At 39.0% G+C, this 22,110-nt stretch overlaps 1 protein-coding gene across 2 annotated transcripts; it reads right to left on the reverse strand.

The window, feature by feature from the left end:
• Positions 1 to 1,003: 1,003 nt before the first annotated feature.
• On the reverse strand, positions 1,004 to 18,924 carry LOC119913008 (arfaptin-1-like). Of its 2 annotated transcripts, none has more exons than XM_038732316.1 (8): positions 18,712 to 18,924; positions 12,829 to 12,925; positions 8,926 to 9,022; positions 8,183 to 8,301; positions 7,877 to 8,098; positions 6,227 to 6,384; positions 5,498 to 5,672; positions 1,004 to 4,499 (listed from the first exon to the last, which is right to left on the reverse strand). In XM_038732316.1, exons 2-8 carry the CDS (start codon positions 12,895 to 12,897, stop codon positions 4,344 to 4,346), a joined length of 996 nt encoding a protein of 331 aa, XP_038588244.1. In that variant the 5' UTR covers positions 12,898 to 12,925; positions 18,712 to 18,924; the 3' UTR covers positions 1,004 to 4,343. The 2 variants fall into 2 exon arrangements, with proteins under 2 accessions (XP_038588244.1, XP_038588245.1); XM_038732317.1 differs by having other exon boundaries at positions 12,829 to 12,929.
• Between the last annotated feature and the right edge of the window lie 3,186 nt (positions 18,925 to 22,110).

A 22,110-nucleotide genomic window follows, 5' to 3' on the forward strand; every position in this document is an offset into this window, starting at 1 on the left:
AACGCAACTGAAAAAATAGTCTAAAAATTCAAATCATCTACATTGAACGTTTGCATCATGTACATTTTTCCTTGTTTTCTGTTGTAATAAAGATTCAGAAACACTATATTTTATAGCAGTCATATAGGAGTCATAATTTGTTTTTAAAAAATGTTCGTGGAAATAATTATGTAATTTGGTGCTAGTAATTGTGCCGTTTATAAGCATTTGTTGATTTTCCAAGGATTTTCCCAAAAAGAAATGGTGTAGAATATGAAATATAAGATGTCCATGAGGCACGTGCAGAGTAGATGTAATTATTCCTTTTGCTTATAGCATTAGTGATCATTTGTTTGATAAGAAGTGATGATCACAAAATAAACGTTCTTAGTTCAAAAGAAAAAAAAAATTTAAACTGGGGCTTACAACCACATCTCAGTCTTCCTCAGTAGATGGAGTTTAGCTACATTGTTTTATTGGCTATTTCCTTCCACGATGTGTTGAGAAAGGAGGTAAGAACCACATTGTTGTAAGTTCTTGAAAAAGCTAACAAGTGGACATTGAATTAAGATCTTCGCATTGTTACTGTTTCCAAGTTCAAAAATGCAGTCAAACAAACAAGAACTGAAAACAGTTTGTTACAGCATGTTGGGATTACAAAAAGCTTTTAATCTTTTTATCACCTGGAAATAACATTTTTTTAAAATCTAAATTTAGCTTACAGACTTTAGTTTACAGTCAAACCCTGTTTTATTTATTCTTGATCCAACAACACTGTAAAGTTCAAGCTCTATTTTTTGGCCTCTAGCATGTCTCAAGAACAGTTAATCCATTTTTATAATTGAGTGGAATTTCCCTTAAAGGCAAATTTTATTCTGGTGGTACAGGAAACAAAGTCATTAGCGGTGTACAGGTTTAAGGTTTTTGAGATGTTATTGCACAAAGCATTGCATAGTTGTTGTCAGGCCTGAGGTACAGTGACACAAACAAAAACACGTTCATACATTTTAACAAAACAATCTGAAAGGAGTCAATCCACGGAACATTTTATCACACATAACAAGACTCTGGGTAGAGTACAAGGACATTCAGGAGATGGACAAAATAACAGCAACATTTCACATTACAACACAATTCAAGTCAACACTGCCTTAAGAATTTAATCAAAACCAGACTGAAGGGTTGAGCTTCACAAATATCTGGCTGTTGCATTGAGTTGTGGCAATTTGTCTTTGTGTTTCTATTATTTTGTCCACCAAATTATAATCAATTTGAACAGGAGAGCATACAAACTTTGGGCTCTATCAGAAGAAAAACAAAAACATACACTAGGCAGCACATTTATTCAGTATTTTCAAATAAACTGAATATAATCTCTTTTTTACAACATAGTATTTTATGATAAGAAATTATTCAAAAACATTATTTTAGTGTGTAAAAAAGGAGTATATTGTTACATATCACATTGTTAATTCAGACAGACAAAAACATAAAACACCTAAACTTTGGCTACTGATTTGCTAAGATCAGCTTCAGCCAATGTTTCTTCTCCAACAAACAAAGCAAAATCATCAACATACAGCAAAATTTTTTGGCTTGTCTGAAATGATGAAATTATTATTATGCTGAACGTCTTGTCGCGTAAACCAAAGAAGGAAATGACCAGCAGCCAACCAGTTACTGGCTGTGCGGCAAACTAGCAAGTTAGCCGCACAGAAAAAAACCAAAACAAAGTTAGCCGCACAGGTAGGCATCGACAAGCCATCCATAAATTTCCTAAATGTGTAATCTGCTGGTTCTGTAATGTGAACAGAGACACTGTATCCCAGGAGCAGCGACAATGTAGCGTTTCATCAAAGAAACTTTGGCTACGGGTACAAAGCAACATCGTTGACGTATAACAACATTTTGTGGTTCATAGCAAAGTGTTGGTGTCAACATGCTGCTGAACATCTTATCATGTAAACCAGAGAAGGAAATGTCAGCAGCCAACTAGACAAGTGTAGTTAGCAGGCTAGCCAAACAGGTCCATTAACCATCTAAATCTTTCCTCAACGTGTAACCCGCTGGTGTAGCAATGTGAAGAGTAAAGCAGAGAAACTTTGGCTACGGGTGAAACATTGCCAGACAGACTGGCTACAACAAACCAGACATTCTTCACCAATGACAAGGCAACATTTTGGGGTTCATAGCAAAGTATTGGTCTCAACATGATGCTGAGCATCATAAGGAAATGACCAGCAAGGTGCAGCTGGAGCTAACTATGTAGCTGGAAAGTTAAGTTTATGGTCCAAACTCCTCCTCAGCGTGTAGCATGCTGATGCTGGGGTTTGATAGCATTTTAGAAAATCTGAACCCAGTTCTGAATCCACTCATCAAATATGAATCCTTTTGAATCCCTCATCAATCCTTTATTTTGGTTCTGCTGTCAACATTTGTAATAAAAGGTGACTAGAAGATTAAATTGAAATGTGCACATTTGTTGGCTCAAGAACAGATTACAGACTAGAGTGTCACTCCAATTTTTTTTTTTCACAACCTGTGAAACAGATGATATGGCATGTTGATTAAATATATCTGCCACATTAAAATAACACAGTCTACTTTCTTTTTTTCCCCACCAGCTACTTGCTTCAAATTCCTGAGTTCTGATTAAATGGTAGCTTAGGTATTTTTCAACCTGGATCCTTTTTTCCCATGGTTTTTATGACTAATTGGAACAACATTTGTTGTATTGAGAAAGTATTGAGAAAGCGTGCTGCAGCAAAACAGGACTGTGGTTACCTCAAGTGCTTGGTTTGCCACTGACAGGCTCAAATTGTTATTGTAAGTGACAGTTTTATGTAAAGGATCCCTGCAGACATAAACTATTTAAAAAAAGTAAGATCGTTTTTGTTTAACCAGAAACAGTCACTATATCAGTCTCATCAAAACCACCATATTCCCTTAATAAAAGGTGTAGGTCTCTGTAGGGATCCTTTCCACAATGTTGTCAGACACTTTTAATAACAATCTGAGCCTGTCTGTGGCAAAAACAATCACTTTACAGGACGTACTTTGACGGGGTACAATTGCAGGCTTGTTCCACTGCAGCGCACTCACTCAATGGACCATTTGAAAAGATTTCCCAGTTATTAACAGACACAAAAACATGGGAAAATAGGGTCCAGGTTACAAAATGCCAAAGTTATTCTAAAAGTTGACAGGCATAAATGACTAATATGAAACTTAACCAGGAGATTCCGATGAATGAAATGAATATGATAAGATCAGCTTTTCGTTTCTCTAGAGAAGACTCACCACACTGTTGGTCTTATTGAACTAGAAAAACAGTCCACTTTTGCAGTTGTGGAGTGCAGATGCTAAAACGTGCTGCTTTTAAATAATCTTGGCCAAGATCAAACACCGGCTTGCAGAGAACAGCCAAGTTTAATTCTAGTAAATAACTTCTGGCATTAACGCTAATTAGCTACAGCTGAATATGATCTGCTGGAGGCAATGTTTATCATTTTACCCGGCAAAAGGTCATCAGTCATCAGTACCGGCTAAAATATGAGAAGCTCACAGAATGTTTTTATTGCTAATAAAAAAAGAACAAAACACATTAGATTCAATAAGAGTCCTGGCATTTTATCAACATGGACGCAGATCCGAAGCAGAACTGTCTATAGGAAGCCAGCAGGTGCAGAGTTGTGGAATCGTATAGACAGTGAAGCAGTTTTCCTGCAGTGGTGTTGAGGCACATTTAGTCGCTGTGAGTTTCTGACTGCAGTGGCTCAGGATTTTTTTAAAGTTCAAAGAAAAGCTTAGTGCCTCACAGAGGATTAGATGGATTTACCCCCCAACTCTCTGAGACAGAGGCAAGAAATTAGCTCCAAAGTCACAAGTACTATAGGTCTATGATTGTATGTATAGAAAGAAAGATCATTCTTAAGACCCCCCCCTTTGTTCTTAATATCATTTCAAGAGTTCAAAAAAATGAACATCCTTTTGAAAACACTCCAAATATCACTTGTTGTGCAGTTCCACAACAGTTTAAGAGTCGGAAAGTGATGAAATTCCCCCTTTTCTAAGCCTTTCCAGGCCTGCAGGAGGTATATCAGGACCCAGGAAACCCATTCAAAATCCAAAATAATTAATTTCCCTCTAAACTATCTAACTGCCTCTTTTTGTAGCGAAGCTGGAAATATATCCTAAACCCACAAACTCCCAATTCCACTCTGGTATAAAACTATCCCAAATCCATCCAAACATTAAAAAATCCCAAAACAATCCCTCCCTAACTTTCCCCACAATGGTGTCCATTTATCCCAAAACATCTTTCCGAACATATTTCTGGCCATTTTTTTTTGGTGGTTGTTGTGTCAACTTTCCTCCAGCCAGGAGGGGGCATCTACGCTGGGGTTGTTGAGGAGTTCGCCAGCCTGCTGGATGTTTTGCTGGAGGAAGCTGTGACACGATAAACTGTGAGCAGCAACGGCGCTGTGGAGCAGCCACAGCTGGTTATGGAGGACTTTGACCTGCAGACAGAGAGCGTAAATGAGAGATTTGTCAAACGAATGTTAATCCTTTCTTCATTAATATTAAGTATCCACCACTTTCTGCCAGGTATAATATATCATTGACTTTCTTTTTTTTTTTTTTCTTTTTTTTTTACAAATGCTCTTTATTGATTCTCACTTACGGTTATAAGGCGGAGCACCATTTAACCACCTCACATACTGATTGATCACTTATTCTACTGTCCTGAATCTGAATCTTTTGTTTTGTTTTTTAGAGGCGCCAGTGTATATGGACTAGAAAGACGTGGGCAATATGGCATGTCCATTTTGCAGAGAGAATTGGAGGTGAGCTAGCTAATTTTACTGTGTAGATTGTTCAGTTCATAGCTAGCGTTGTGTTGTCATTGCACTTTCAGATGCCGTTCACTATTTTGTGCAGGCGCTCTGGCGAAAAAAAAAAAGCACTGATCATGGGGAATCAACTCGTGGCTCTGCTTCAACTGTGTGACAGCTTGACAACGGCCGACCAAGATTTCTGACATGTCAGAAATTCATCTGACCGTCTGTGAGCAGGTGATCAGCCCTCCCTGTACGCAGCACGGCAAACGACGTCAGACGAAGCTGAAATTCCGCCCTACTTGTGCGGCTCAAAAACTGAACCGAAACTGTCTGTGTACAGTGTATGGCCAGCTTAATAAAAAAGGAATAAAATGCTCAGAACATGGTTTTAAAAAATGTTTATCTTTGACTTATTTGGAAATATTAGGATATAAATAGTGGGATGACGATTAAAGATGTCAAAAACATGCGTTTTTCAAGTAAATGGAGACAGAACCTGCTGTAACTAAGTCACCAGATTCCACCAATATGTCGTCATCTTCATCTATTTCTGTTAGTTCAGACACATCAGCAACATGTGGAAAGATGGTCCATGTAACACTAGAACTCTCCAGGATTCATGGAGGATGACTTGCTGACCATTTCCAGGTTTACCAGAAATCTCGGCTCCCTCTCACCTTGTTCTCCTCCAGCAGCTTCACCTTGATGGACAGGTCATCTCTGATCCTCTGGTACTTCTCCCTCTGGTTCTGGAAGTCTTTCTGGGCCTGCTCCAGTTTGGGCAGAGTGATGGCGTCCCGGGGCCCCAGGTTCAGCTCCTCCAGGTCGACTCGGTACGCATCGTACTCGATCCTGGGAGTTGGAGAAGTTTACATGGTCATCTAAAGAAGAGGTCTCAAAAATTGTTTCATTTTGTGGACCGTTTTTGTTTTGATAATATTCTTGTGGTCCAGTAGAGGTGGGATGTCACAACGAATTAAATAACAAATTACTGTCCAGCTTTTATCGTTTTCTTGCGGCCTGGTAGCAGTTATTCAGTGGTTACGTCTATTACGATTTCCTAAATTTCCCAGAATAGCTTCCAATGTCGTCTCTATTGCCATGTTCATTTCTATTGGGGTGAATGACAGAAATGGAAAACACTCCCATGTTTATGACATGCACAACCTCCTTTGTGTACTTCAGCTTGTGATTTCCCTACATTTCCCAGAATGCCCTTCTGGGTCGTCCATTATTTAAACCCAAACCTTCCTCTCAGTCTCTGCTGTATTACTGTTGAAACACTTTCTGATGTTAAACAAATTTGAGCTGCTGAATATATCTAGATATATGACATGTAGACCCTGGTGTGGCTGGAAGCAGCACGTTCAGGCTCACAGGAAACAGCAAATGTGTTTTCCACCCACCTGGCAGCCTCATACTGCTTGGCGTTGATCATAGTGTCCTCGATGGTTTTGTTGATCAGAGTGTTCATGTCGGATGTGAAGGCGTTAATGGCCGCCGCCAGAGTCTCACCGCTCTTAGACAGAAACTTCTGAGCCTCTGCATTTACACCAAAGTCCACCTGACAAAGAGACAAAGAGAGAACACCATGATTGACCACCTCATGCGAAATAACTTCACCCAAGGTCTTCAAATGTCCTGATCAGAAATACTGATGAGTGTAGTTCGTAATCTAGAGCAGTCCGATAAGCAGTTTGTTCAGGCTGCTTGTGCTAAGATGCTACAAGCTAACATTAAATTTCAAAGCTTTTTCAAAATTAAAGCTAAACAATATGAAAAAAGGTATAATTGAAAATTGTCTTTTCACATATTTTTTGTAACAGTTTTCAAAATTAAGTTGTGAAACTGAGTGCACAGACTTACAGATTTTACAGCCAGATGTTAAATATAGGACTGACTGGACAGGATGGACTGTTGTCTTGTTTGGTTGCTTAGCTTACATACTCATTTACTTTTTAAACATTATATTTCCACTTCTAGTGGTACAAGATAGTATGAAGACTGGGGCTGAAACTCGATTAACTCGATTACTAAAATGGCATTTACTGTTTCGTACAGACGATTATTACTGTCGCACAACACGTTTACGCTTTGCGCAAGGGAAGATGAAGTGATTTGATGGGATGGGTTGCAAAATAGCGAAAGAGAGAGAAAATAGCGAGCAACTAAGAAGAGACAGTCCAGTGACAAATACAGAAAGTGTCCAAACTATGGGATCATTTCAAGCTAAAAGAAAACAAAACTCTATAACTTCTAGTCTGTGTGCTGTGAAACACAACTAGCCTACCACAACGACAGTGTTTCAGCATCTGAGCAGAAAGCACCCGGTCTATGCATCGAGACCACGGAGCGGACCCGAAACAAGGTAACGTTAACATTAGCATTGAACGTAAATCATGATTGCTAGTTGAGATAAAGGCTAGCAAAGGTAAGGCACAATTCTTAGTTGTAAATGTATAAACATGTTTGTTTTTTTTGTTCTCCGACTGGTTAGTCCGTGAGTTTGGGTCGTACAGTGATATGAGTTACACAGCTGATCCTGTTACTGAGGGTAACAAGCAAAAGTATTTGCTTGGCTGAGGTTGCTGGAGTGTAAATTTAGGAATGACCGGCTAATGTTGCCTGAACTCTGATAGCATCCAGGCCCTGCTTCAACAAAGAGGGGGAATACTACAGAGTGCATGTGCTAGTCATGAACAGGGATTTTGTTTATGTAACCTTTAGTCAGCTAGTGGCCTTGGAGGTAATACTTGGTCACTAATGTAGCTAGCTGGACATGCAAAAATTTTCAGCTAACATTACAGCGGCTAAATCCATTCCTCACACTCTCCCTCATATATATTTTTTTCCAAACTCGTTGAAAGCTGTGCAATTGTTACAGTTGCTAAACTGCGATTGGACGATTTCTGTTTGGGGGAGAGGTTAGAGAACAGACATTTGTAATTGTAGTAGTAGTAGTAGTAGTATTGTAGTATTTGTGTCGTACAGTGTTAAAAGTAATAAATGTACTTGCAGTAGCAGCAGTAGTACAACAAAAAAATTTTTAGACTCACATGCAGCACTGGTGTTTTGAGGCTGAGCTCGGCAAAGGCGTCCCCCAAGGTCTTCTGGGTAACTGTGAACTGAGTGAGCTGATTGGCCAGTGTCTGAGCCAGCTTGGTCATGTTATCGTAGCGTTGTCGGTCGTCTTTGAGCAGTTCGAGGCGAGGCTCCAGGTCCAGGTCCACCGTACGGGATCCACGGCCGAGCTTCTCTGATAGAGCCTGCCTGGTACACTGCAGGGAGACAGTATTGCTCAGACTGATTGAACATCTTTTACCAATGAACAGAAACAAAAAGTCCTGTTGGATTCCTCTCACCTTGTAGGCGCTGATGCTCCACTTGCGGACTCTTTGCAGCTTCTCACTGGCTGGGTTCTTGTTGTTGCCTTGAATCACCACAGGTCCTCTTCCTGGTGTCTGGGGTGACACTGGAAGGTCTGGAGGTGGGGGGGTCAAAGGTCAATGGAGAGTAGGGATGAAACGGTATGAAAATTTCATTTCCCGATTATAGTGACCAAAATAATCACGGTTATCAGCAGTATTGTAAAAATGTGGAGAAAATAATTCAAATGTACTGAAAAATCAGCTTATAATTGTTCAGTTATCCTTGCAATTAAAATGTGTGCGGTAATAATAACCGTCGGGAATTTTACTATGGTTTATTAAACCGGCAATCGTTTCATCCCTAACGGAGAGCTACCATGACAAGTGCAATACCTGACATATTGTGCAGTATTCTCTGCTTCAATACTCTGGTTACTCTTGTATCCAAAAGTAGTAGTGGTATGGATGGAAATGGTGGACCACACATATTATTTGAATGTTTACACAGTGTGTTCAGTTGTTTGTGTAGTATTAGTTTAAGCAGACTGTGTTTGTCTTTTGCTGTGAGATCAGATCACATTTTATGACCAATTTATGCAGAAGTGCATGTAATTCCAAAGGGTTAACATACTGTACTTTTTCCTGCAACTGTAAATAACCATTTTACAATACATGTTAGAAACCAAAACAGCGTAAACACACACCTTTATAATGTTTCTACTCCTTCACTTGTTTACCTTTGTCCTGCCCTGTTTCCATGTTGACCTCTGCCATGGCCTCAGCTGGACAGGAAGTGACACCGTTGTCTGCGTGGTTGCAGTTACTGTTCGCGTCCTGTTAAAAAGGAGAGAGAGAAGTGTTTCTTTCCACAGCACTACGGCCACATGGACAGAAAAACTATACTGCTATGTTTTGGTGTCATTTACAGTCCCTGCTTCTATCCTCTGCTCTCTCGAGGGAGGGCAGGGTTCAGTGCCTCCACGCGAGCGCGTGCACACACACACACATTAATTCAAATTAATTAAATTTATTGAACATTTGTTATGCTGTTAGTGAGGAATATTATATTGCAATAATTATCATTGTTGTCCTAGTCAAGCAGTCAACATGTGTAAACAAGGAGGAGTGTTGCCTCCGTCAGACCCACTAATTATGGAGTGTTTGAGCAGCATTTGGAGGCTAAGAAATTGTCAGTAGTCAAGGAATAACGCATTTAATCAGGGACAATTCACATCAAATCATGTTTTGCAACAATGCCTTTATTGTGAATTGTCCCCTTTTAAATAGCATTACGGTATTTTAATATCCTGTTGTAATACATGTATTGTGAAATGCCCATAAATAATTGCACATGCATTTGACTAGTATAATAATAATTATTAAGGCATATTTGCATGATCCATCAAGTTCATTTATATTGATTCAGTTAGTAATATTTTCTTATTGAACTGCTGAAATTGTATTAATCCACCACATGATTACGCACACCTTCTGATGAAAGAAATTTGCATAAATTGTAAAATACAGTGTTCAGAAATCACACAGAATCTGGATATGACATTATATTAGTTGCTGCTCTTTTAAACTTTTGCTGCTTGTCAATTGTCTATTTTGGACTGGTTCTGACTGTACATGGGTCCCTTTCAGACCAGGTTTCTTTAATAGGAAGTACATTTATGCACACCAAAATCTTGGACCTGTGAAGCCCTCTGACGCACCTCTGACCTCTCTATGGAGCTCAACTTGCCCCCCCACCCCCCCACTCAACTGCTGCTGCCGGAAGCACTTTAACTTAAATATTTAAGATTTCTAGCTGCATCTTTCCAAGCTGGAATTTCAAATTTCAAAAACAGTTCTTGAATGCAGCGTCAACAGGAGCATCACCAGTAAGCTACCGTAACGAGGTCAAAGGCCAGAAGTTAAAGCACCGTGACAATCCTCAGAAGTATCACCGTGGGAACCGGAGCTTATGGGGGCCAATCAGAACCAAGATCAAAAGGTTGTGAGGTTGCCACGGAGATGATAGTTCCCTGTTGTTATTGGCGGGCAGGGAAAATGGTCAGAGGTCACTGCTATAACACTCAAGACAGGAAATAGTCACCTGATATAGATGAAAGGTAAAGACACACGAACAGTAAATGGCTGTCGTCTACAGTTAAGACAGGTTACAGACAAAAAACATCAACACTGGAAGTTAACATGTGTGTGTGTCTACCTTCTTGTATTTCCCACATAGTGAGGACCGGAGCTTTAGGTTTAGGTTAGGGTCGGCATTTTAGTTTTGATTGTTAGGGTAACAAGGTCCAGGGAACGCGTTATGTCAATGAGGGTCCTCAAAACTATAGAAGTACAAGGATGTGTGTAACAACATTATATTCCCCCTCCGTCACTCCTCCTCCATGGTTTAATTTGTTTCCAGGAAGTGATGTTCAGGGAATGTTGTGCAGTTTTGCAGGGTTTTTTTTTCCCAGAAAACACACACACACATACACACACCTGTGGAGGGCTCACCGGGCTGGAGGAATTTGGCTCAAAGTTGTTGTGTCGCATTGAAGAGACAGCGAGGCATGTACTGACGCAAAGAGAGTTTTACACTCACACACACACACACAGTATCCACCTTTGCTCTTTCCAAAGGTTAGAGAAGCTGGTGTGTGACAGGAAGGTTGCTGGTTTCTCCAATGAGCTCTTAAAAAAAAGGGAACATTTGCTTTAAAAACAGATTTATTTTGCATCAGTGGATCTGTTAATCAGTTCACTCAGACGAAACCAAACTTCAAGAGAGATTTTGAAAGCCTGAAGATATGGTTTACACCAAAATTAAGGGCTTAAAAGGGAAAGGTGGAAGTAGCAACAACCACGTCTCAGTGTAACAGACCTGGCAGTCAATTAAACATGCCAGAGACGTGCAGAGCCAAATCTTAAGGATCTGTTTCCGGACCGATCCAGGCAATTTGGATCGGTGGCAACAGTTCATTGAAAACAAACTAAAAATGTACCATTCAACACCTAGTGGCCATTAGAGGAACTGCAACTTGAGATACAATCATAGCAAACGATGAAACCAGAAAAATTACATCTCAACGTTTTAAAAACTGCTCTAAAACTACAGATCTTCACACAGGTGAGTCACCTGCTACCAGCTCCTGTTACCTGCCGTCACTCGATTACTATTAACCACAACAACGGCCGCCCTATCAGACGTACAAACACTCGCTGTCACTCTTTATCACCCCAGTTTGCTTTTGTTGTCGTCACAACTGCTGATAACATTGTAGAATCTGTTAGGCAGCCGCTGCACATTGTTCCTTTTCTTTTATTTAACTGGTTGCATAACGTGTGTGGAGTATCTGTAAAGAATAAATGCATCAACCACACGTCGGTTTTAAATGTGCTTAATAGGCTGTTGACACACTCAGTCAGAGGAAAAATGAAGTTAAGATGCTTCACTGCTTAGCCAGGGTTAGCTGCAGCCTGCAACTGTGTGTATGTATGAATGCACTTGTGCTAGAGATGTGCGGATGGATATTTCTGATCCCAGTTTCTTGCTCTAGGATCGATTCTCATGCAACAGTATCAATATCTAAAACACAGTAATCTGGAGTGTGTGCATTTTATCGTAAGTAACTGTCACCAGGATGGTCAAATTAGACCCGGTTAACTACTTCTCCTTCCAAAGTCTCTGGAGTCAGTGTTTCCTGGGGCTGTAACGGTTTTGAAACCGAGACCGAAATCGCGACACAAAAGTCCCCGGTCTCGTGTCGCAGATCGGACAGGCAGAACCGCGACACACCCGTTCAGTGGACTGTATATTAAGTAGCGGTGTATATCGAATTAGTATTGAAAGCAGGTTGTTTAGGTAATTTTCCACCTTATTTTAGTGTTTATTTACTACTTGAATCTATTCCTCTCCCCACACTCTCACACACCTAGCCGGCATCTCTGGTCTCTCACGCCTCTTTCTGTCTCTCTCCTTGTATGTGTCTCGGCTGACTTTCTCCATCAGCAAGTCGCCGTGTTTAATTAATTCACCCATGATTCAGTTTTCAAGAACGCCACATGTAGACTGAAAGCGAAAGTAACGTTAGTGAGTGACATCTGCAGTGGTGCGTTCACTGTCGCTCCGTAATATTCTTTTGTTATCCTTATACAACTTGCATTTGATTATTACATATTTCTACATCTATTTATGTCAGCTGTATGTCTGTCTGCGTGTAGCACCTTAACACCAAGGCAAATTCCTTGTTATGTTATACTGTTAACATGTTTAATCGGTTATTAAATAGATCTTGTATATAAAAAAAACTAAACCAAACTGTAATCACAGATAAAACTTACATTTAAAACAAAACATAACAGACTCAAACATGACGTCCTGCTGACAGCCATTCATTAAAAAAAATGTACACAAAGCAGCGGATACAAGTCGCCTCTATCCTGCTATCCAGAGGTTGCCGCTTGATTAAGATTGAAGAATTAACACTGGACAACCAATCCTCACGTTACTACAACTCTGGATTGGACAACGGTGCGCGCCAAAAGCTGCAAAGCTACTGCATAATTCTGGCTTTCAGCAGCTTTTAAATGTTGTGATTTAGCTGAACAGAGAAGATAATACAGAGGTTTTTATGGCGTCTCACCGTAGGAGTCGTCTCCATCTCTGTGGCGCCGGACGCCAGGCTGACGTCCCCTCTGTGCTCCTCCATCATCTTGCTCCGCCCACTTCAGTTCCTCCAACTTCCTCATTTAGACAAAACAGAAAAACATCAATCTGCAACGTTTCTTGTTCCTCTGAGGTTACGGTCCTGACTTATGAGGCTGCTTCTAAGCATTAAAAAGGATTAATATGATGATGAATTAACATTAAAAACTTCTTTTAGATGTTTCTAGCTACTTATTTTACCTCACTCATTTGCTATATTGTCACGTTATGTTTAACACTTCAAACAGCTGGAACTCTTGTATCAATGTTCAGATTTATGTTGTTGTATCAGAAAATGCGGTAAAAAATCTAAATATCCAACATGTACAATGATGATTATCACTGCTGTATATTCTTAGTTACAGTTATCTGTTGGGGTTAGTGCCTTGTTTCATATTTAACCTGTTTAAAGGAGTTTACTTATATTTAAATATGCTGGAGAGCTGCCTGCTGCTTAACCCTCCTAGATTTTGGGTTAATTTGTGTGTTGACCTGATGATGATGATGATAACGTTTGGTTTCAAAAAGAAAATCCTTCAACATGTTTGAAATTGTGTTTGTTTTTTTTACATTTATCTGATGCTTTTATCCAAAGCGACTTACAATTGCTATATACATGTCAGAGGTCGCACGCCTCTGGAGCAACGAAGGGTTAAGTGTCTTGCTCAGGGACTCAATGGTGGATGGGTCACAGTGGGGGATTGAACCCGGGTCTCTCACACCAAATGCATGTGTCTTATCCATTGCGCCATTGCCCCACAGTAATGTCCTTGATAACAGAAATTATTTTTCTTTCCAACTGTTACAGATAACATAAATCTGTACTTAGAAATAATATCAAGGCATTAAAACAGCAAAATGGTCAACCAGTGAGATTTTATAGTAATTTGCATATATTTCCATACTCGCGTAACAGGTATTCTGGATGTGTAAGAGGGGTTGGGAGGGAGGTTATGTTTTATTTAAAAGGACTATTTAAGTAGTCAACAAAGAAACAAAGTACCACACAAACATAAACCTGGGTAACAACTTTAAATATAATCATTGTCTGGAGGTTTATATTGCAAGGATAAAAGACGTAAGTAAAGTTAAGGATAACAGGAGTGTTTAGGAAGAGCTCAGTGTGTTGTTTCAGTGGAGTGTAACAACAGTGTGGTTCCACCTGGTGGTGGAAAGGCAGAAGCACAACACTCTGCAGCAGGGATCCTTTTACCCGGACTCTTTAAACATGGAGCAAGCATTTCTGGCTAAAACGCTGTTATCAGTTTTTTCTCATGCAGCTAATTTGGCTCTTTGAAAGCAGTTTGAGGATTTATTTGTTTACTCTGGATGATCTTGAATAATAGCACGCTCTTATTTTGATATCAGAATCAGAGATAGTTGCTCACTTTGCACATCAAGGCATTAAAGGAATCAAAATAACAATAGAAGAAAGTTGGTAAGTAGAAATATAAAGAAAATATACAAATATAAATTTATAAATATAAAAATATAAACAAGAGTGTGGAAAAATGGTTAGGGTTAGGGCTTCCAAATCCTGGAGGGATTTTTGAATGATTCAACTATAAGTCTAAAGATAAAAAAAACAACACATCTACCACAATTTCATCGCGCAAAAAAAAACACCTAAAAACATTCAATCTTTTAGAAAAGCAGCCGCGAAATTCAGATATTTTAGACCACAACAATCACTAAACAGGCCTGCGAAATCCTGGAGGCACAGAAAATGCGTACTGATAGTGTTGAGGTGAAATCAAAATCCTGAAAAATGACAGTATTGTACAGAGAATAGACAATATTGCACATTAAGTAAAAGCAAAAATAAGTTTGAGTTTAAACCGTGATCAGTGTTGATTGGCTGAGTGCTGATCATGTGATTGCAGGTACATGCGCAGCAGTCCCTTTGTTCTGCATTGTGCACCACAATGTTTCCATCATCACTGTTAAACATTAGATTATTATTTACCAGTGAACGCTGGCAGAGTACGAGTGACGCTGCAAACATGTTGCTCTTAACTAATTGATAATTGCCCCTAGGGGGATTAATAAAGCTGTGTTAATTGTCCTGCTCCTCTAAGTTTCCGTCTGCTTCATGTTTGCTTCTTTTTCTTGTTTCTAATCTTACATGTTGTGTGTTTTAAAGTTGTTTTAATGGCTCATTTTAACATCTGGCAGATGGACAACAGTTCTGTGGAAGAACAGTGATGTTATCAACATGCATTATCCCTGAAAATAAAGACACCATCTAACAGCACACACTGGCAGCTGTAAATGTTAACCTCCCTTCCTTCGCCATGGGACCTAAATATGTATACTTTTTGCTACTGTTCAAATTGTGCCCTGAATTACACAATGGTTTTCAATGTAAAAGATAATTTTGTTATTCAGGAAAGCCACGGTTTGTTGCAAAATCTTGTTTGTGACAGAGGTCAGAGCTCTTTTATACTGCGTTACCCGTAGATAAAGTTTAGATGAGGTGTTTGTACTTTTCACTTACTGTTAATAAAGTTTTATGGGAAAAAAACTTACATATTACTTATGACAGGAAAGTGGTAGTAACCCTGTGGCAGACAACTAATTTCTTTTGAAAGTCGCAGTTCTTCGTAAAACATTAACGTAACATTTACGTTCTGCTCAGTGAACAACATCTCTTTTGTCGCACAACATACATCACCTACATGTTAGCGCTGTAATGCTAAGCTAACATTTATCTCTTGGTTGCTACTAAGCTAGGTAACTATGTTCTGTTTTTCACCTGATGTGTACGACAAACTGCAACTTTCTTGACTTGCAAAAGTAACTTTTAAAGAGGTGATATTATGCTAATTTTCAGGTTCAAAATCTTAATTAGGGGTTGTACCAGAACAGGTTTACATGGTTTTATTTTTTGTCATATTGTACATTACAGCAGCTCCTCTTTTCACCCTGTGTTGAAGGCTTCGGAGTGATACATCTTGTCTCCAAATGATCTTTGTTGGGAGTTGCACATGTGCAGTTCCTAGTTAAGGACAACTAGCCAATCAGAAGCAGAGAAGGGCGGGTCAGTGAGAAGCAAACACGGCTTCAGTTCAGCTGTATATCCCCTTACCAGCTTAGCAACATGGACTGGAGCAAGAGTTTCAGAGTGGTCAGTTATTTACCTGTAACAAAAGTATTTTTCATCCATAAAGTTTCAACTGAGCTCTGTCTCTACATCACAGTAACAAGTTTATGTCCACTGACTGCCTGGAGGGTAGCTAGTGTTTGGAAGGGAGAGGAGAGCTCAGTGTTTTTCCACCAATGTTTGAGGGCATGTCGGAGTAGCCGCTTGGCGAGTGTTATATGACGCGCATTTAGCTTTCATCACTGTGACTGGGATGAAAGGGAAACAAATGAGCTGTTTTCAGGCAGTTCAGAGCAGAGCTTTCTGTGGGAGATGGGAACTCCCTTTGGGCTGGACTTTGGGCTTTGCAAACCTGTTACATGCACAAAAAAGGAGTATAACTCAATAAAGGAGAGGGAAAAAGGCAAACAGCACAATACCACCTCTTTAAATTGACAAACATCATCTGTGTTATTCAGGGCACAATACCCCCTATAAAGTCCAACACAACAAAACATCAGTCACCAAAAGTCACTGTCATCAGGAATATTGTAGACTTTGAGTTTATTCTTGGATTAATGTCAAGATGTGAACTTTACCACTTGTCATAAGTAATAAAGTATTTTTCCCTTACAACTTTAAGTTAAGTGCAAAGTACAAACACGTCATCTAAACTTTATCCACTGGTAAAAGGGTATAAAACAGTGAGCTGGCCTCTGTCACAAGACACCACCCATGTAAATTATACAGGCACATCTAGAACTTGTTTTCTGCCACATTAAAAAAAGTGTTTGACCCCTAATTTCTGCACATGACAACATGATTGGAACTACTTTCACACAATATTAAAATGTGGTTTTCTCCACTTCTGCTTGTCAAAAGGAAGATAGTAACTTTCACTTCTGCATGGAACAACTTGAGGAAACTGTATACATACAGCTCAGTCTGTTCGGGCTTAGCTTGGAAACAGGAAGGTCGCCGGATCGAGTTCCCGAGCGCCGTGCGATGGTAGCCCCCTCTCACTGACATCTCTCCGTGTGTTGCTATGGGTTTGTGCATGTGTGTTTAATGCTAACAATAATAACAGAGTGAAATGTAGAAAACACTGAATTTCCCATTGTGGGAGTAATAAAGTATATCTTGATACCACGTGACAAAGTGATGCTGCACCTGAAAGCTGGCGTCACACCTGCTACCCGTGATTTTAGAGCTGCAGAGATTATTCAATTAATAATAATCAACAACTATTTTGATAATTGAATAACTGGTTTGAGTAAAGAAAAAAAGCCAAACTTTTCTGATTCCGGCTTCTTAAATGTGAATATTTTTCAGTTTCTTTACTCCTCTATGATTGTGAACTGAATATCTTAAGGTTGTGAATCAAACAAGACATTTGAGGACGTCAAGAGGGCTTCAGGAAACACTGATTGAAACGTTTCATGGGTTTTTTAATGGACGATATTTAGAGAGCAGGACATATTAATGCTGATATTAGAACAAAGAAAAGTCATGTATAATCCTATTATGTCTGCAGAGTACAATCTAACATACATCAGCCGACGTGTTGTTTTAGATGGAAGCTTTATAATGAATGAAACAGAAACACAGATTTGGTTCTGCTGTAGATTTCAGAGCGAGTCTGGTGTTTAAGCGGGGTACAGTTTGTCAGAAGTGACGTAATTAAGCTGCATTCTCTACCGTATAACAATATACATTTAACACTGGTAGATGTGTCTGCAGACTTTATACATTTAACTTGCTCGTTACCTCAAAATACCAGATATCGTCCCGATTAACCTAATCGATTGACAGTTTAAATTTCTATCACTACTAACAACTAGCCTAATCGAGAAAATACTCAACGGATCTGTTTCTGTTCTAATGATTTGGATTTTGAAGAGCAGTTCAATTAGCTTGATTATTTTACGTTTGTAATATGCAGTCTCTATAATGTAAAATATCAATATTTATATCGTGATTATTTCAACCCAAATAACTGTCTTAACCATTAGGGGATTTGAGTGAAATTATCCTTTAATGAAAAGTGTAAAAGCAAATTATACTTACACCAACATAAATATAAATCTTAAAATAAAATGCAAAAAATAATAATGTAAAAAAATAAATATATAAATAATATAAAGATCTGGAATATAAATGTTAATTAATTCATTTAATATAATTTAATGGCCTAAATTTGAGTTAATAATTAAAAATATGGAATAAAATATTACAGATAATCTATAACAGAAAAATGTGATTTTAATTAAATATAAAAAAATCAATACTGAGGAGACTTATAAACTGATCAATTAAAGACAGATTTCAATAATAATAATATACATTAATCATAATTTAATACACGCAATATTACACAGTTGCCAGTTTATTAGGTACACCTGGCTAAAATTAGTATGTTGATGGTGTTTATGATATTCTGTCATTCAGTGAAGGTAAATAATAGTACAATAATACAAAATAATAGAAACACCTCAGTATTACAAACTACAGCAAAGCTTCCAGAAATGACCATAAAGTGCAAATGTTGTATTTGTTGTTGTTTTTAAGCTAACGTTACCGAAGAGGTTGTGTTACCTTATTTACCAGGTAAACAATCAACTGTTTCGACGCATAAAGTCAGTAAACTGTGTTTTTAAGTAACAAATCACCAGTTTCCGCAAAATAAACTGTCCCGTTAACGAGTCAACAGCAAAACAAACGCCCAAAGGTGAGTTTTACCTTCACAATTTTAAAAACAAACCCCTTCTTCTGCTTCTTCTTCTTCTAAACGTGAACTTTCTTCCTTCTTCGTCGCCGTTTTTCGGTTAAATCCACACATTTAAAGGTTCCGAGCTGAAAAACTAAACCAAACTCTGTTTAAAAAGTTACGAAGTTAAAGCGAGGAAAAAAAGTCAGACACACCCGGAAGTGTTTGACAGCCGTTTCTTTCCAGAGAGGGCGCTCGATCTGTCGCTCTTGTGTCTTCCGGAGGGGCTGTGATGTGAACTGGGCCAGACAGGAAACCAACCTGACTCTTGTTCCGAGTTTATTAATGATGATTTAAAGGCTTCATTTGTTGAATATGTACCGTTAATAATGAAAAACAAGTGTACATCTTTGATCTTACAGCTTTCTCAAGGTTTCAAGGTTTTAAGGTTCAAAATTCAGCTTATTGTCCCCTCTGTAAAAAACTGTAAAAACTATTAGTGAGTGTATGTTTTTGATGTTTTAATGACTTTCTGTTATTTTGAGCAGCTAAAGCTGTAGAAAAATAAAATTTAGTATTTACCAAAAAAAACTAACTGGAATGTGCCAGGTTTTTTGACCAGTGTTGACTTAGTGTTACAAATTTTTTAATAAAATAAAGTTAGCACTTAAGAAGCATAAAATTAATTAAAGTTTGTTTCTTTTCCCTGTAAGAAAGACTCACACAGAAAAAAATCTGATTTCTTGAGTGTTTTTGTTTGGCAGAATTTAAAGCAAAATAAGTTATGTTTGCACCCAATACTTGTACTGAACACGAAAGCCTCCAGAGGCCACTAGTGTACAACTTCAGACTTTGTTCTTCTTACTTAAAGTTTCTAATAAGCCTTTGCTGCTTAAATCTATTTGTAACATGTATATTTATAGTATTGGTCAAATACCATAAGTGTTCTGGATCTAAACATCTATTTTCTCACAGTAAAGGAATAATATTACCACATTAGAACTGTCTTATATTAGCAAAAAGTCTTTCAAAATATTATGTATCTCCAGCTCTTTGTGACCTGCTGTGACCTTTTTTCTGTTGGAGTCAGAATCAGAATAAATTATATGTTTTTGTGACAAATTAGGTTTGTAAATAATTTCATAATAGCACAGTTGGATCGTAGAGTAAAGCGAGGGGAAACAAATGTGACCATGTGCATATGCATCTGTTAGACCACTGGGCCTCCAGGCGAAAGCCAAAATAATGCAAACACAGAACTAGGAGTAAATACAAAGACATTAACTAAACGCAGACAGAACAGGTACTAAGTGAGCTAAACAGAACATGCAAATAAACAATGGAGTAAACAAGGCTAAACAGAGGAAACACAAGACAAGGAACAAAACCCCAAAACAGGAAACATGGAATCAACTGTTACAGAACAGGGCAGGGAACAGAGACAGCACCAGCCAGGAAACAGGACTACACTAAACATGGAACAGATCAGAAATAAGGAAGATTCCAAAACACTGAACGCAAACAAACAGATCATGGCCACATGACCAATAACATCAGGCAAAGGAAGCACACTAAGGCCCCATCTACACTGCTGCGTTTTTGAGACCTTTTGCCACGTTTGCACCGTCCACACTACAACGGCGAAACAAAGACCTAAAACGGAGAAGTTTGGAAACGCTGCTGACCCCGTTTTAGTGAAGACGGGCAAAAACGGAGGATTTTAGAAACGATGACGCCGACGCTCACGCGTGGCTCTCTGATTGGGTCTCATAACTCATGTAAAGCAGACACACGGTGCTACTGACAGAGTTTTTGACTTGGTATTTTTATTAAAATATTCTGTACCGTGCAAATAACACTTATCTGCCTACGCTTGTACTGTGCATGCCGCCGTTTACTTTGCGACGACTCCCAGTCTGTTTTCCACTACCACAGTGTTACATTCAGTAACAGTCCCAGCTCGTTATTGGTACATGCAACAAAAAAAAATCTGGTCTGATTCTTCGTCTGTGTTTCTTTATTCTTTCGCCAGATCTTCTGTAACTACAGAATAGACCATCTGCTTCATGTTTACACCGGCACGCACATGCCCAGTGTACCCGAACGGACAACAGATATGCGTTTTCAGTCGTTTTAATGTAGACGGGGATCAACTTTAAAACGCTGGTGTGGACAGAGATCGTATTCATTTCAACTCTCCGCTTGTACCCTATCACAGAAGTGTGGATGGGGCCTAAGACAGCAGTCAGACAGGATTGTGACAATTTTCATTTTCAATTAAAATAAAATTTACATCTAAAAAAGTGTTTCATATTCAAAAAAAAAAAGAGAAAACAAATGTCTCACCACCCACAGATAAGATAGATGGGGGGTGCGGGTAGACAAAGATGGTCAGCAGGTTTTCTGCTAAACATAAGGCAGTTTCCTGTCAAACAGGAGGTTAACACATTGAAACTTCAAACCACAGCAGAATGGGGGGAAACAATGACAGAGGTGTTGCTTTGTTCCTGCTGCCGTTTTATTTACTATAACCTATCACCTAGAACGCTGGAGAGAAAGTTTATAGACTGTGGACACATGTTACGCTCAACACCCTGTGGGGCCTGTTTAAGCTGTTAAAAGTGACATAAATAAGCGTACAGAAAGATGTCAGTGGACTAAATTTGTTTGATTTTTTTGTGTGTGTGATAACGCTGTTACGCTTCGATGACACAATGCAGAAAAAAAGGAAATGGTCATGATAACATAATAACAATATTTCATCTCTTCCCAGGAGAGTGATCAAAGGCTCACATTTGGGGCGAGTTCTCAAAACGTTTTGCACCGGGTTGCAACATTTTCGGATTGAACAAAACGTTGCGCAGCGTTCTTCAACGGGCTTCGAGGTATGTTTTCTCCCATTTTGTGGGCGTGTCTCAAGGGTTACCCAATCAGCTGCGACAAGTTTGTAAACACAACAGTGTTAAAAAGGCAGGAAAATTCAGTGCGCTTGTGTACACAGCAGGGTGTTCAGGGAACCACCATTTCTGTTGAAAACAACGTTTTGCTGTGTTTTGTCTCCGCTGAACTCATCCTTGGCCTCATGACTGTCATTCAGACTTGGCCTCAGGTGTATCCAAAGACAGTTACAATATTTAAAAATTGTAACAGGATTAAGTTTACAATCTGTGCTTCCATGGGAGCTGCCGTTGTTGTGTGACGTCATTCGGCTGCTACTCGTGAAGTCGGGGTACATATTTTTTCTCCGAGTTCACAAGTTGGAAATCTGATTCAAGTGGCCTTCCATGGTACTTTTTCTAGTTGGAGGTTGGAAATTTTCCAGTTCCTAGTTGCCTGGAATGCAGCATGAATACCTCATGTCCTCCACCTGGTCTTGGTCCCGCCCTGCCTGTTACTTGGTGTTTATGTTTGCTTGTTCTGTTCATTCTCTG

The sequence above is a fragment of the Micropterus salmoides genome, unplaced genomic scaffold, assembly GCF_014851395.1.
Source record: "Micropterus salmoides isolate LMB-PRFRI ecotype aquatic unplaced genomic scaffold, ASM1485139v1 Ms_hic_scaffold_2, whole genome shotgun sequence".
NCBI lineage: Eukaryota > Metazoa > Chordata > Actinopteri > Centrarchiformes > Centrarchidae > Micropterus > Micropterus salmoides.